The sequence below is a fragment of the Trichoderma aggressivum genome, assembly GCF_033847375.1.
Source record: "Trichoderma aggressivum f. europaeum strain CBS 100526 chromosome Unknown scaffold_052, whole genome shotgun sequence".
Classification (NCBI taxonomy): Eukaryota; Fungi; Ascomycota; class Sordariomycetes; order Hypocreales; family Hypocreaceae; genus Trichoderma; species Trichoderma aggressivum.
Window position 1 is genome coordinate 123881 of NW_026946418.1, and position 15879 is coordinate 139759.

Here is a 15879-nt window from a genome sequence, read left to right on the forward strand (position 1 = left end):
CAAAGCTAGGCAAAAAGCCACTAAGAATGCATCGGCGCATTGCGTGTGTTCCTGAACTTGGCGAAAGTTGCTTCTCCTGGAAAACCGCCCATTCATCAGCACAACAAGTTGCCGAGGTTTGCCTTGCCCTTCCCGCGGACTGCCCCATGTTTCCCATTGCCCCACGGAATTTAAAAAGGCCGAAACAAGTAATTGTGGTTCATTTGAAATTTGCCCCAAGAGTAATGAATAGATAGATGAAGCTGCTTTTGGGTGGCATCATTGCTTACAGGGCAAGTGGTGTTTGTTGAGACTCGGGATTGCAAACAACGCCCATGTGAAAGTGAAAGACGCCGCTCATCATTCAGCACCCGCCAATCTTTCCCCCCAACATCCGGCACATACCACTCCATTCAACGACACGTACATAGGTACATATACTGACAAATCTCATGAGAATGGTAAAGAGTGTTTCGGTATAGTACTAATATTGCATACGGGCTACTTCTCGTCTCATTCCATCATGCCTCCCCCTGTCTCTTGTTTCTCCCTCTCCCCCTCTCCTCCTCTCTCTTCAACAAAGTGAAAAAACAGCTCAGCTCAACCTCTCACACTCTAGTGCTAAAACCATACAGTTACATTTTTTCCATCATTTTTTTCAGAGTCTTTTGTCCCCCAGTCCCCCACGCTATCATTTACCAAGAAATTCTAAGCAGGTATATCGTCGTATATAGGCTCCAACCCTGCCCACGCAGCCTCGTAATCGCCATCAGGCCCGGCCTTTTCTCGCTGTGTCCAGTACTTGCCGTTGAATTTCCAGTACTCTTCACCCGTGATTTCGCAAGTCGCCTTGGTGAACCATGCAGGAACGAATTCTTCGCCGGCATTTTCGCGCATCCGTCGGCGAGCACGCTGGTTCTCCTCCAGCCGGTTCTTCTCCGTCGCTGCGAAATCATACTCTCCTTCCTCCATGGCGCGCTGATCTGGCCGCAGGCGTGAGTCTGTGGGCGCGATCCACGGCCTCAGCTTGTCGTCGATGTGGTTAAACGTCAGCACAAATGGAGTCAGGTTGAAAGGAATGCCTGTCGGTCTCTCGTTGGCTTGCCAGATGAGGTATGCTCGGCTAGGGTCTGCAATGCTGCCTCGATGAACAATGTCCTTGTTCTTCGTCGAGGGCTCGTCAACAGCAGCTTCGTAGCCCGGCGTCAGTCGGGCATATAGCCTCGAGTTCCATCGCCCGCCGAGGCTCACGCGCACCTGGCCCGAGGCATCCATGACCTTGCCGACGATCTGGTACGCACTCGAGGCCTTCCACCCCCTGGCCTTGAACTCGACCAGCGCCACTTCCCCAGTTGTCCAGTTCTTAATCTCCATGGGGCCGTAGTTGTCCACGGTGGGGTTTCCTGTAATGATGCCAATCACTGAAGATGTCACCTTCTTCCATGTATACAAGTCCTCCTTGCCACCAGCGGTGGGCCTGAGCTTGAGGAACCATGTTCCAAGAGGGTTAATGTCAAACGACTTGCCGTAGAACTTTGACTTGACATGCGATTCGCCCCAGTACGTCCAGTTTGGCGACTCTGCCCAGGCGGCGCCAATCGGTGGGTGATGGCTGACCTGCTCGATGAAGAAGCGGTAGTTTTTGTCCGGACGAACATACTCAAACGTTTCGCCGAGCAAGGGATTGAAAGGTTTGGCGACGCGGCCAATCGTGGACGCGTACTCGCTGGCAGCAAACGCGGCCACGTACATAAGTCTTTCGATTGAATCAGAGCGTTCTGCTGCGAGGTCGAGGAGGTCCACGTATTCCATGTCCTCACCGCAACGGTACAGCAAGGACGTAGGCTCGTTGAAGGACACGGGTAACGTCATCCTCGTCATATCCTTGCCAATCATGGACTTGAGAATACCCTGTCCCTACTTGTTAGCCCATCCCGCACACTCATGAACCCAGCGGCAGCTGATTGATTAGTGCACGTACCCAGAGAGAAATCTTCGGCCGGTCATCGCTCTCCATCTTGAGCTTATGCCGAATTCCATTTTCATATCCCGTGAATGAGCTGCTAATGTCGATGCCCGAAATGACGACGTCCTTCTTTTCCTGTTTAGTATCGCTAGGAGGCATCTCGGTGACTTCAACGTCACCGGCATCCACGGCATCAAAGAACTCGTCTTCCACTCCAGACTCGCTGTCAGACATCTCCGCCATCTGCTCGAGAGCTGTCGGCTTTCGGGGTAAGCCGCGGGCAGCTGCCTTTACAACGACTTCGACCTCCTCGACCTCTTCTTGTACCCTTTCCATCGTTGGCGTGACGCTGGCGGACGGCAAGGCGCCTCCCTCCATGACTTCCCGCAACGCCTTCTTTGCGAGCTTGCGCTTCATCTCTGATTCACCAACGCGGGCTTCAAGAATTTCCTGCTCACGAGCCACTTGCGCCATACTCTCCTCCCACATTCGTCGCATGTTGGACTCACGATCGAGCCGGTACTGCCAAAATGCGTCGCGGTCCTTGGAAATCCGGAGCAGGTCACCAACCAGGGCCGTCAAGCTCCGGATGGCAGCATCGTACGTAGAGAGGGCCTGGGTCACCTTTGTGTCAGACAAAGTTGTGGCAGGACTACGGGTGAGTTCTGCCATGAGAGCCGAGTGGACGCTTCCCATGGTCTCGAGCTGCAGCTTTGCTGATTGCGCCGTAATGTTGAGTGCGTCCTTGGTCGCCTGGGGCTCTTCACGGCCGCTCGTTTCTTCGCCATAGTCGTCCTCGTCGTCTCCGTCGCCTGGTATGGTGCCAGGGCCAGCAGGGTGCTCATGGCCTTGCATCGCATCCGCCTCTGTATAGGTATCCACGAAATCCTCCTCTTCTACGCTGCCGATGCTGGTGCCGGTCATATCTGACTTCTTGACACTAAGGATCGGGCGCGCTTGCAGCTGCGTGCTGACCCGTCGCAAGTCCGTCATGCTCGTGTTCTCGCTATGAGAGTCTTGGGCAGAGACTGATCCGCTCTGGTCGGCCTTGGCCAGCCGAAGAAGCTCAGCGCTGCGAGCTGCTTGGCGTTCTTCTTCCCTGGCTTGATCTTTGGTCCATTGGATGGAGTTGTTGAGGGCCCAAAACCATCGCTTGGCTTCTACTTCGTGGTTTGCCTTGAGCGTATATTTAACAGATGACTTGCCGATGATTTCAAACTTGGTCTTCTCGTCTGGGCTCATGTGGAGCTGAGCAATCTTCATGTTGATGGCGCCGCGGCATGCCGAGCCGGCATCGTCTTGGTGCTTGTAATAGCTCAGCACTCCATCCTCCAGCACAAACCATCTCAGCTGGTAGCCCTTGCGGTAGTTGGTCCATTTCTTCAAGTATCCCTTCATCTCCCGAGCCTCGCGGCCCGCCAAGGGATCAGTAGGGCCACCGGCGGTTGCGTTTTGCGAGGCTGCATGTCCCAGCACTGCTTTCTCTTGAATCCCCCTCTGAGCTGCCACAGCGGCTGGCGACTTTTTCAAAATGGCCTTGACGCTGTCGTCGTTGGTGATTGACTGGGGCAGCTTGCCTTTTCGATCGCGACGGAATGGATCGGCACCGTGGAGTAGAAGCACCTGGATGAGCTGAATGTTCTTCTTTTTGGCTGCCTCGTGAAGCAAGGTGCCTCCGGCCTGGACAACGGCCGGGTCGCTCACAAACTCGGTGCTGTTGATGTCGAGCATCGTCTTCAGCCGCTGCTCCTCCAGCACCTGAGCAAGGGTATCATAGTCGCTCTTGGCGATGAGGTCCTGGATTTGCTGCACTTTGGCATCTGTGAACATGGAACGGGAAAGCTGAAGGAGCTGGAATATCTCGGGGGTTCGCGCCAAGTCGATGGGCAGCTTCCCTTGGGAATTTGCAATGGCATCGTTGATTTCCTTCTGCTCCAGGAGCAGCTTGACTGCCTGAGTACGGCCGTGCATGGCCGCAATGTGCAGCGGGGTGTTGCCATCCTTGTCTCGAGAATTTACATCCAAGCTGCCAAGGCCGTCGGAGAGAACGTATTCGATAACAGGGAACTCGGCGCACTGCATGGCCAGATGAAGTATGGTGGTGTCTTCCAGCGCTCCAGCACTGGACCCGCTTAGCGAGGACATGCTCGCACGTGGGACGCCGTCCGCCGTCTCTCGAATGGCCTTTGAGATGGACGCCGTGTCCCCGCTCCGCAGGGCCTCGACAACCCTGAACTTGCGAACCGACTGCTCGAGGCTGCCGGTCTTGATATCTTGAATAGGGGAGCCCTTTACGCTTGAACCTGTCTGATTGTTGGACGGTGTTCTGCTCAGAACGGCCGACGGTGTCGATAGTCGCGAGCTGTGGCCGCGAGGGGCTGACGTCGCATGCTTCGGAGGAGATGCATGGCTGCCTGTGGTCGACAATCGATCGTCTTCAGTTCCGGATTCGTCTTCGCGAGTGTCCTTGCGACGCAACAGCGACAGCGCGGCGGCGGACTTGGACCGCTTGTGGTGGTTGCTGTAGCCACATCAACCGAGTCAGCCAACTCACCCAGGCCATCAGATTGCTCCAACAGGACTCGACGACAAAGACAGGACGCGGCCATGGTCGCAAACAAGAAAGAGACTTCGCAGCAAGCAAACGGACAAAGACGGCGATTAAAAATCAGAGGCTGGTCGACGTACCTCTCGCCCACGTCCGACATGCTGGGCTACATGCAATTGTTCGCTCGTGTTCGGGGGGGGTTCGTTTGTCTGGGTTGCAGCTGAAGGCAGCCCCCAGCCGCCAACGCAGAGGCTATTCCGAGTAGCTCGGAGCAGTGGTGAAAGAAGGCGTCGATAGCGGTCGAGGTAGTTGCAGGAAGAGCCGATCCAGCCAGGGCTGCATGTGAATTGAAGAGAAGGGAAGATAATGCAGCGTGGGAGATTGGTGGTGGAGAAGTGGCATGTACAAGACTGGACCAGTCTGAAAACGAGGGATGATGTTGCACAGGTGGCTGAGCTGGCCTTCAGGTGTCCTGAGGCGCTGAAAGAGACACTGTAGCGGCTGCTGCAGCGCTCTCTGCCCGGCACAGTGCCTGGATCACAGCACTAAGCTTGCTGTAATTCGTAGCTCCGAGAAACAAGGTGCTGCACTCGGAATGACGTTTTTTGTTCCAAGCGAACTAGCGGGCATCGAGCAGCGGGGCGCTTAGTCATGCCTCTTTATCAGCTTCCTTTCACGGGCTGGCTCGCTGCACGATGCCGCAATGGATTTAATCGGGCTATCAATACCGAGGGGTCCGTAATGTGATGTACATGCGAATATTGTACATGAACCCGCAGCAGATTCTCTGGTTTCCAGCAGTCTTTACTTCCAAATGGCCTTTTCTTTACTTTCATTCAAAGTTGTAAGTGGAGGGCGAGGGGACCGAATGTAGGATTCACGCGATGGCAACTCGACGAGTCATGTACATACATGTACGTGGTTCAAGCGTCAAATGTTCAACATCAATCCGCTCTGCTTCTTACCTCAAGCGTATTCTCGGCGTATTGAGCGTATTAATCATCCATGAATCCTCAGCCTATACGTACGTCGTGGTGCAGTACCCTTTTATCAGTCTTTGTTCCAGAAGCAATTCTCTCACAGCCATTATAATCTCCGTCCCTTTGTCTCCCCCAAAGTCTTGTTGCATTGGAACAGACGTGCACACCATGTTCATCACGCACATATACACTTGTAAGCTCCTGCAAAGCAGCATCTGAATATATATTCAGCCTTGTTTCAGCTCGACTGAATCATTTCTACATCAGTGTTTTGTAAATCTGTCTTCACCGGAGCCTTCATCGAAGATAATTGTACACGTTATGGCAATTCTTCAATGTGATGAAAAGTATGTCAATTGGCCATCGATTATTACTATCTAGTGGCGACTAAGGCCTCCTACTTATACGTGGCTAGTGGACTAACCCCCTGCCTACGAGGGTACCGGTACAACTACTAGATCGTTGCCCCTTATTTCAACACAATGTCTGACATTGAAGAATTCAGTGAAGGGCCATATCAGAATAGTTGGAGATGGCTTCATGCTCGGGGAGATGTCGCCGGTAACGCACACAAGTGAGCATGCAGATACACTCAATACCATCGCCAAACAATCTCAACACTAAACAATCTCAACATAGATCCCTGCATCAGCTGCCAATCTTTGTGACTTCGATGATATCGATGTAAAATGTCATCCGCTCTAGCACCAACTCTTGCTCCAACTTCAACATCAGTCATCGACGTCCTCGCCCGGTACCAGCTGAAATCATTCATCTTCATCCAAATCTCATCTACTTTCATCTCTTCATCCAATCCAAGAGTGCCCCTGTTCAATCATCCTCAGAAGAGTGCCAACGAGTAAGAGAAATTTGCATCTCTCACAATGTCAAGCACGGCCGCATGGACATTTTCACTTACGCCGTTTTACCTAACGATTAAGAAACTGTGAAGCAAATGCTTGAAGAGGCTTTGATCAACACCAAAACGCCCGGTAAGAAACACACAGTTGTAGAGCACGCACCACAATCTTTTTGAAAAGTATGGATCTATTGGTCTATAAATAAACGTCTCCCGTCAACTTCTATGCCTAGGCGGCATTGCAAACTACTTCAATAGAAGAGACAGGTGCTTCAACAAGCTGATGCCTCTGCAGCTAAGGATCAGAACATGACCTTGATGAGATTCTTGCTTGAGAATGGCGCAAGCCTAGATGTTACTAATGATGATAGAGATACCTCACTCTATTTCTTTGCAAAGTATAATAATCAAGATGCTCGTTATCCAATATTAAGCCGGTGTGAACCGTCTAGGGTCAGCAGGTAACACTCCGCAGATAGAGCACGTTGATATAGACATGGTTAAGATTTATCTCTAATCACCGCTACTTAACCTCAACATGCAGAATTTTATGGGTCAGACGGCCCTCCATAGCGCCCTTTCAAAAGGTAAACCTCGGATCGCAGAGTTACTACTGATATGGAGTGATCATCTAGAAGAACACAAAGGCACTCATAGGAATAGTAAGACGCCGCTGATGTTATGTTCTCTAAAATGGCCAGTATCAGGGACATGACTCTGTGCTTTCCCCCCTTCGAGCAACTAATAATTGCCAAAGGAGTCGACCCGCAAGCCTTCAGCAGGCAATATGAGACTGTTTTGAAGGACGCACTCGACGAATATGGTTCATGTTTCTGGCGGAAGCTGATAGAACAGATGGATTCATAATGGCCGACGCCATTTCTCAGTTTGAGCGCTGAGATTGAGGGAAGACGTGCTTTGTTAGGTGTCTTTCAGGTTGCTATTCTTTATGCGTTGTTGCTTTAGAGATTGCATTAGGAGTTACTTTAGGGTTGCTATTTTTCGTATACACGCCTAGATTGGATTCGCTGCCTTTTGATTAGAGGAGAATGGTAAACATAAACTTCACATCAATATTATAAGTCTCAAAGTTAAAACGTCAACTACTATAATGGCGATGTCTTATAGAATAAGTATAGTATTACAAAAAGTCTTCATAACTGATAGAATCACTTCATTAGCTAAGCAGAAAGTAAATGCGCAAATCTATCTATCCGACAAGTGCGTCCGTCTGCAGAAAGACAACCACGGAAATTACATATACCTCGTTATTTCGAAGCAGCCTCAATGCCATATGGCGCCAAAACCTCGATAATCTCCTTCCAAACCTTTGCTTGCAGCTTTTTCCCCTTTTCATTCGTAACTAGTACTCCGGGCCTATGAAGTAATGTTAGCCGAAATCCCACAAAGGTAGTTGCATCAGTAAAAGAAAACTGTTCAGGGGCTGCCTTACTCCGCCATTCTATCCTTGTGATACCACAATCCATGGCTCTGGGCGCCAAGGCCGGTCGCAAAGACTATTGTCCTGGAGCCTTCCTCCGTCGTCTTGCAAATCGTCGCCTGAATGACGGCAAGCCCAACCTTTTTCCCCATCGAATCTGCTTCCCGCGCCAGATCCGACTTACACGCCCCCGGGCATGAATAGTTGACCACGACCTCTAGTTCATTTTGAGGTGAGAGAGCAAGCTTTGCAATCTCTCTAACCGCATATATGATAAGCAACTTGGAAGTGCAGTATCTGATAGGCGCCTGCCCAAAGTTTTCTTTCTTGTTCAGAGCTTCTATGCAGTTGGGGGCATCCTGCCAAGGCGCTCCATCCGACACCAATTGATGCCCCCTTGAAGCGACAATGCTTAAACACGGCTTCCAGTCAGGTCGTGATGATTGCCGCATCTTTGGAAGTAACAGCAAAGCCAAAAGCGTCGTCGCCAGAGTATTCACTTGCAGAGTTTCTTCCCAGCCATCTTTTGTCAGTCCAAATTGAGCCTTATCGACGGCAGCATTAAGCAAGGCAATGTCGATTGATGAAAGCTCTTTTGTGGCGCGGTCCGCAAATGCTTTGACAGATGCAAACGATGCCAAATCAATAATCCAGACATCAATGACGCATGCTTTGGCTGTTTCGGGGCTGAGGCTAGAGGTGATGTTCCGTTTAGCTTCATCGCCCTTGTTCTGTGATCGAACGCCCAGGATGACTCGAGATGCCCCTAAGCGAGCGTAATGTCGGGCAGCTTCGAGGCCAAGACCACCGCTGGCACCTATGACGATGACAGTTTTGCCGGGAATGGGAAGGTTTTCGAGAGCCTCAACACTGGGATATGACCAGCGGTTTGTCATCAAACCCCAAACGACATGTGCGGCGCTCATTGTGAACTAAAAGAGTTGTGATGAAACTGTCGAATTAAAACGACGGTAATAGTGAGTTGGAATAGGATTTGGAGGGTGTAATTCAAATAGTGAATATATCAGATCAAATAACTGAAGAAATGTATAAGTTGTAGAATATTAGCTTCTTTCTTATATAGTCTGCAATTATAAGTCGAGAGAACTGTGTATTAGTTCCCATGTTGATTTCCAGCGAAGGTAGGCGCCTTTATATATTCGTTAGCGTTCAGGTAACAACGTAAGTTGAGTTGTCTCTTCTCAAAGGCTTCAGATGAAGATGTGAGAGTTGGAATCCGTAGATTTACAGTCAATACCAAATTCTTAGAGTATCGTATACCGCAAAAGGCACTCTCCGTCATCTCAAGATACAGATCAACTCGCGACGATTCGCCCTTGCCTCAGAACATCGTCAAGCTAATCCTACAAAGGTATGGTATCGTCATCCGACTGCATTAGCGCCAGCCTTCTGAAACCCCACCAGCTTTCCCAATTTGGTCATACCCAGTCAGCAGGAGACATTCAAAGACAGACTGATGACCGTCCACACTCCAGATTCATCCTCCTCCTATCTACGGAATCCTCTTCCGCGTTTTTCCTGGACAGAACTATTGGTCTAACTCAACAGATACATGCGATGGCTACCTTTCAGAGATTTCGTCTAGTGCCTCTACGGGACGAGGTGAGTTCAATCTACTTGGTGTGGACCGGACAAGGTTGGCCAGAAGCTGAATCAGGAGGTCCAAGCAGAAGCTGGATGAAAAGGACGACTGGTCGGGGCTCAAGGATGCCAAGGAAAGGAGGAAAAGACAAAATAGGCTCAACCAGCGGGCAGCTCGTAAGGATTCCTACCTCTCCCGGTCCCTCTTTTATTTAAACTCTTGCATCGGAGAATAATAAAATTGACCCGGTATCCGAACCAGGCCGGCGGCAGAGATTGAATCTTGCCCAGGAGCACGAATCAGAGACGACAACGGCCGTACTCCCAGCAGCAGCTTCTGCAGGCGAGCGCCAGAAGCCTATAGTCCCTTCTCATCAGGTTTATTTCCCGCTTACACCCGACCACAAACTGCTCTACGTCATTGTTCTCAATGTCTCCCGGGCAGTCATCACAAACTTCTTCATCCTAAGTAGCATCTCGCCGATAGCCTCCACGATGTGCGACGTCCGCCGTACCTTTTCGCTTAGCGACCTGAAGCTCGCTCCTCAAAATCTTGATGGCACTCCTGCTATGCCCCCAGCGTTTACACCCACGAGGCTCCAGGCGGAGATTCCTCACCCAGGCTGGATTGACCTTTTCCCATCGCCTCAGCTTCGTGACAATCTTATCCTCGCAGTGGAGGAGTTCAATATTAATGAGGACGAGATATTGCAAGACTTGATTGGGGATATATTCGCAAGCATTGGCTGTACACCAGATGACTTTCGCGCTCCATCAGATGACAGTGAATCGACGCCAAACAGGGAATCGTCGCCCATTGTCGAGTTGGACGAAGAGATTGAGGTTTCTACACCGCCGCCTACAACAGTAGGCATGACTCCATTGCAAGAGTATCGATTAAGGACCTTTACTCCCGCGAGCTCGACTTCTACAGAGCTCGGCATTCTCTCATGGTCAGATCCATGGGACATATCGGGGTGGGAGTTCACGGAGAAGTTCTTAACGAAATGGGGATACCTGCTGCAAGGGTGCCCAGATGTGATCAACGCTGCCAATAAGTGGAGGACGTTGCGTGGTGAAGATCCTCTGGTTGTGGATCTCTAGCAAAGGGCTAAAGGCGAGGGAGTATCAGGGATTTGCCATTGGCTATGCGCAATTGAAATTAACAACAGGCGGCTTACAGGCGTTTTGGAGAAGGCTTATTGAACGAACAGAACAACAAACTGATAGTATTTACAGAAACGATAGATTGCTCTCCTTTTATCTTACGTAGCCATTAGGGAATAAAAGACTTTCTCATTTTCAAATGACCGCTGCCTCAGCTTGCAATCTAGGGGAATAGAGAGAAATAACCCATATAAGGCTTTTCAAGATACTATCAGTTATTGTATTTGTTTGTATATCTATCATAATTGAAGTAAGCTTACCTGCATGTGGGTTATGTCAGTCGAGTCATTTCGCTGACGTTTTCATTTTTGTTGATGTCCACAGCGTCAACTTCTAGGATTTGACATCCCGATTAATAGGCCCGTAATAACATTTCCAGTGTCTCAAACTATGAAGGAAAATATACCTCGTGTTCAAAATTGCTACAGCCATAGCCAATTGAGACAGTTAACCTTGGAACAGTAATACCAGCTCTGGGGTAGCTGATTCAAAAAAGAAATGGGAGTGGAGAGCGAGACAAAAAAGAATGCCCACTATCAGAGTCGAACTGATCACCTTGTCATGTCAAGTATTTACTAGTGACACGCTATACCGCTTAGCCAAGCGGGCAAAGAGCTTTCGATGTTGTCTCTCTAGCCAAAGCAAGTTATACACGCTTGACAATCGGCGTCGGAAATAGCGAGGTCTTCATTATTCCGTAGTTGGTTTAAATCTCTTATTGATCTACAATGCAACCAGCCGATGCAAGCGAACCTAACGAAATCCAAGCACCCGAATAGTTACAGCCTTGAAACTACGGCTCATCAATGCCTTGTGATTCGCCTGCCTCGAGCATTAATAAAGCGCCGCGCCCAGCATACGACCATGAGCCCACTCCGACAGAGCTATTGCAGGATTCGGAGCAGCATGGGCTATTTCTTGGCATCGGTAGTTGCATAGCGCGCGCAATATGTTTCCTCGGGCACCGATGACGAAGGTTTAGGTCCAGAAGATGCTGGGAATAGAGGCAAGCTCGGGTATTATAGCGAGATGGACTGAGTTCAGCTTCGTTGGAAAGGTGAAGTAGAGGAACCGTACCCGCGGAGTACAGGTACTTGCGAGGAACAATCCAGGGATTCTTCTATGGATGAATACGACAGGATCGGCGATTGCGCGAAGATGGCTTCAAATGGGAAACGGAGTCTGCTTGATAAGAATAATATTCGGATGTCTCTGCCAATGGTAGACCTGACCGATAGCTTTTGTATGTACCTAGTTGGCGGTTCGAGATGTCTCTCGGACAGACGCTCCGCATTGGAGAAACCGGCGTTTAACGGACGGCAAGAGATGCGCCGTCTTTCGGACCAACATGTGAAAGTTCCAAGCTCCCCTTTTTCTGACGCCTGCACTGCTAATAAATAGGTAGCAACTGCTGTCAACTCAATGTCAACGACGGCCCATCACATGTTGTCCTCAATTCTACACCGGCAAATTAGCGCAGGCACGGCTTAACTCGGGGGTTTGAGTAGCGCCGATGCAGGGACCAAATTTTTTTTTCTCTCAGATCTAGACCCTTGAGTGGCCAAAAGCTGCTCCCAATTCAACTCTAGTACATTGATAGCAGAGGCAATTGATAGCAGTCTGCTCAGTACCTGCACCTGTACTCGTACGCCGAATGGATTTCGTAATTGCGCCGGGAGGGTGTTAGACCTTCCCGGGTAGGCGTTACTAGGCGTTATAAATCCAACTGCGTCTCGATGCCGCAAGTGGCACCTGCGAGTACCTAAAAGGTGGTGAAAAAAAATCGTTGCATCATGGAAGCGACGTCTGTGAATTGCCTCTTTCCCTCGCGAATCTCGCCCTGTGTCGTTTGAACAATGGCTTTCCTCGTTTCATCTGACTCTGGCAACGCTCTTCTTTCATCTCCAGCTCTCTTATCTTGACTCACAGGGTGGTTGCACCGACTAAAATAATCTTGCGCAACAAGGATTCTTCACCACAGCAAACAAATTGCGTGATCACCCTACCTATCAAGCTACTGTATCTCTCTTCGCAATCCTGCCAGCGGGCATCGGAAACGCCGCTCTTCAACCTCGCCCGCTGTCTGTCCTGGATCAACGGGTGAGCTGAAACAGCAAGGGAGAAGAAGAGAAGAAGAGAAGAGACAAGAAAAGATCCCAGCGGCACACCCCGCGACATGCCGGAAATGCAGCCTTCCGGCCAAGTCAAGGAGTCCTTTGATGGAGACGAGATCCTCAACTCGCGCTCCGTCTTGAACCATACTCACCACACATGGGCGCGCACCTTTTCCTGCCTCCCAGAGCTTTATATCCAGCCCGAATCGCTGCAGGAAATCGAACGGACTGTCAATTGTGCGCGAAAATTGCGCAGGCGAATCACCACTGTGGGATGCGGACACTCGCCCTCTAACATAACCTGGACCTCGCAATGGCTGGTCAACCTGGACAAGTACAACAAGATCCTCTCGGTGGACGACAAAACCGGCATCGTGGTGATGCAGAGCGGCATTCGCCTGTATACGCTGTGCGAGGAGCTTGAGCGCCACGGCTTGGCCATGCCGAATCTCGGCAGCATCAACCAGCAGTCAATTGCCGGCGCCATCTCAACGGGAACCCATGGCAGCAGTATCCGCCACGGCCTCATGTCCGAGGATGTCCTCGCTCTCAAAATCACTCTTGTTGATGGTAGCACCAAGTTCTGCTCCAAGAATGACAACCCCGAATTGTTCCGAGCCGCGCTGCTCTCTCTCGGCTCACTTGGCATCATCTCTGAAATCACCTTCCGCGCTGTCCCAGCCTTTAGCCTCAAGTGGAAGCAGACCATTGACTCTGATCTGCGAATGTTCAACGCCTGGCCAAAGGATCTGTGGACTCAGAGCGAGTTTGTGCGGGTCTGGTGGTTCCCTTACACACGCCGGGCGGTAGTCTGGCAGGCCGAGAAGACGGAAGAAGAGCATCGTGAACCACCGGTGAGCTATTACGATGGATCCTTGGGTTATTACGTCTATCACAATCTGCTTTACCTGGCCCAGTACGTGCCTCGAATCCTTCCGTGGGTTGAGTGGTTCGTATTTGGCATGCAGTACGGGTTTGCCAACGGTTCCACAACGACAGCTGTCCAGCCAAGCCGCAAAGCCCTGTTGATGAACTGTCTCTATTCTCAGTTTGTCAACGAATGGGCGATTCCCCTGCACAACGGCCCAGAGGCGCTTCGCAGACTCAGCTCCTGGCTCAACCAACTCACGCCCCATGACCCTGACTATGTGCCGCACAACATTCCCTTCTCGGCCGAGGGCCTCTACGTTCATGCGCCAGTTGAGGTTCGCGTCAGTGATACGACTCTTACTTCAAATGCCCGGCCTTATCTTGACCCAACTGTCAAGGATGGCCCGACGTTGTATCTCAACGCCACTCTGTACCGGCCTTATTGGCGCGATCCACCATGTCGGGAACGTTACTATCAGGCATTCGAATGGCTGATGAAGGATATGGGCGGCAGACCCCATTGGGCCAAGAACTTTGAAACCTATAGTTCCGAGATCGAAACCATGTATGGCGGTGACCTGGACAAGTTCAGACACATACGCGATGGTGCCGACCCGGACGGCCTATTCCTCGGGCCTTGGCATAGAGACCGCATCCTGCGCCAGGATGCTTGGTATGACCTCGAGGAGAAGAATTAGGGAGATTAATCCTTTCGAGTACCCTCTTTTCAAGACAGGGATTACGATTTCGGCCGAATCTGAGCTACGCTGTGGCCCTGCACGGCGGCAACTCTGGGCGATGTCGTGGGGGTCCTCAGCAAGGGAACAGTTTAGCATTCATTTGGTGTAGCACCATGATAGATTTTGGGCGGCAATCCTTCATTAGGCCATGTAAATATTTCCCTCTGGGCCGCGATGATGTCTCTTTTGGAGACGTCTGTAGTAGAATAAGCAATAGGCCCAGCACAAAATACAATTAGAGTTGTTATACCCCCTAGCACGTTGGTTATCTGCTAAGCACAGTAGCTTGACAGCTCGATTCATACAAATCAGGCAAAAAACACTGGATCCTGTCAAGGGCCATCACATGCAGGGACGACCAAATCCGTGATGGAGGCTGAAGACGTGGTGGTCGACCTGCCGCATTGATGAGGGAGATCGTCGAGGAACCACATGGTCCGTAGGTTGCGAGTAGTTAGCCTGCCGGATTCAAGCAGCATAAGCGCTGCCGTCCCTTGACGGGATATCTGTAGAACTAGGTAGACTACTAGGTAGAGAGCTCGATGACAACATCTAGACTCTTGATCCAAGCGGCTGATCCTAAGGAACTAGCAAGTTTCCAGACATACGAGCATACAACTTACAAGCATATAACTCCGTTGAGCGAAACAAGGGCGCCGATTGGACGCGCTTATCATGGGCCGCAAGGGGTCCCTTTTTTTTTCTCTTCTTGTCTCTCTTATATGCCACTTTATTTACACCCTGCAAGCATCTGTTTTGTTAGCTTGGTACTTTTCTTAATGCCACCGGCAAGTTGATGACGGTCAGTACCAAGCTAACAAAATAGATGCTGGCGGGGTGTAGTAGTTTTACCTGGGTTTGATTCCTAGCACGAGTCTACGCTCGTATAAACGGGAAAATGGAACTACTACCTAGTACTCCTGTATGTATGTCATCTGCAGCAAGCATGAAGAATCCTTCAGGATAGATAGCCATGTACAGTTTTTCATTTATTCGCTATCTCTCCTTCCGTTTCGTTGCCGTTGGTTCCTCGGCTGTGAGTGAGCCGTATTTTACGACTTATGGATCCAGGTTTCAATTTCAGTTTCGAAGGATTTTCCTGCTGAGCGAGAGCCGTCTGGCCCCCCACCGGGCCGTGTATGCTTACCTGCACTTTATATTAGTATACCTTGTAGTATGTGTCAACTTACTCGTTGCTTTTGTCTTCTTACTCGTATGTGGTGGTTATTTGCCACGGAACCCCGTTTCTTGGCACAAACATTGGAAACCGGGCTTTTGACCTACCCTGGAATATTTCGGGCTCCTCTTTGCCCGCCTACCTAATACAGGGCATTGGTGGATCTTTTCTTTCTTGACCTTTTATATCGTCGGTTTCGTTTTTTCTCTTTACTATTACTGTAAGAGGCTGGCCAATCAAAACAGCTCCAAGGATCATCCTGACAAGAAACCTTCAAATTCCAATGAGAAAACGTAGTAACTCGTATGTAGACGGAGGGGGGGAAAAGGTTCCTGGTGTCTTTTCTTATTGGTGCGGAGAAACTCTGTTGCTCTCTTTCTGATAGATAGAAGCGGGATAAAGGAAGGTGAGAGAGAATGGGAGAGGGGGTGGCGTT

General features: G+C 50.3%; 4 protein-coding genes across 4 annotated transcripts; 2 read left to right on the forward strand and 2 right to left on the reverse strand.

Annotated features, from left to right (window-relative positions):
- Positions 1-687: 687 nt before the first annotated feature.
- Triagg1_9378 (uncharacterized protein) lies at positions 688-4653 on the reverse strand (the record flags this gene model as incomplete). The annotated part of the gene is made up of 3 exons (XM_062904329.1): positions 688-1890; positions 1961-4466; positions 4634-4653. The coding sequence occupies 3 exons, from the start codon at positions 4651-4653 to the stop codon at positions 688-690; spliced, it is 3729 nt and encodes a 1242-aa protein (XP_062751672.1).
- Positions 4654-7600: 2947 nt separating this feature from the next.
- Triagg1_9379 (uncharacterized protein) lies at positions 7601-8699 on the reverse strand (the record flags this gene model as incomplete). Its single annotated transcript, XM_062904330.1, has 2 exons — positions 7601-7709; positions 7786-8699. 2 exons carry the CDS (start codon positions 8697-8699, stop codon positions 7601-7603), a joined length of 1023 nt encoding a protein of 340 aa, XP_062751673.1.
- Positions 8700-9351: 652 nt separating this feature from the next.
- On the forward strand, positions 9352-10479 carry Triagg1_9380 (uncharacterized protein; the record flags this gene model as incomplete). The annotated part of the gene is made up of 3 exons (XM_062904331.1): positions 9352-9396; positions 9462-9552; positions 9638-10479. 3 exons carry the CDS (start codon positions 9352-9354, stop codon positions 10477-10479), a joined length of 978 nt encoding a protein of 325 aa, XP_062751674.1.
- Positions 10480-12718: 2239 nt separating this feature from the next.
- Positions 12719-14224, forward strand: Triagg1_9381 (CAZyme family AA7; the record flags this gene model as incomplete). The annotated part of the gene is made up of 1 exon (XM_062904332.1): positions 12719-14224. The coding sequence occupies one exon, from the start codon at positions 12719-12721 to the stop codon at positions 14222-14224; it is 1506 nt and encodes a 501-aa protein (XP_062751675.1).
- Between the last annotated feature and the right edge of the window lie 1655 nt (positions 14225-15879).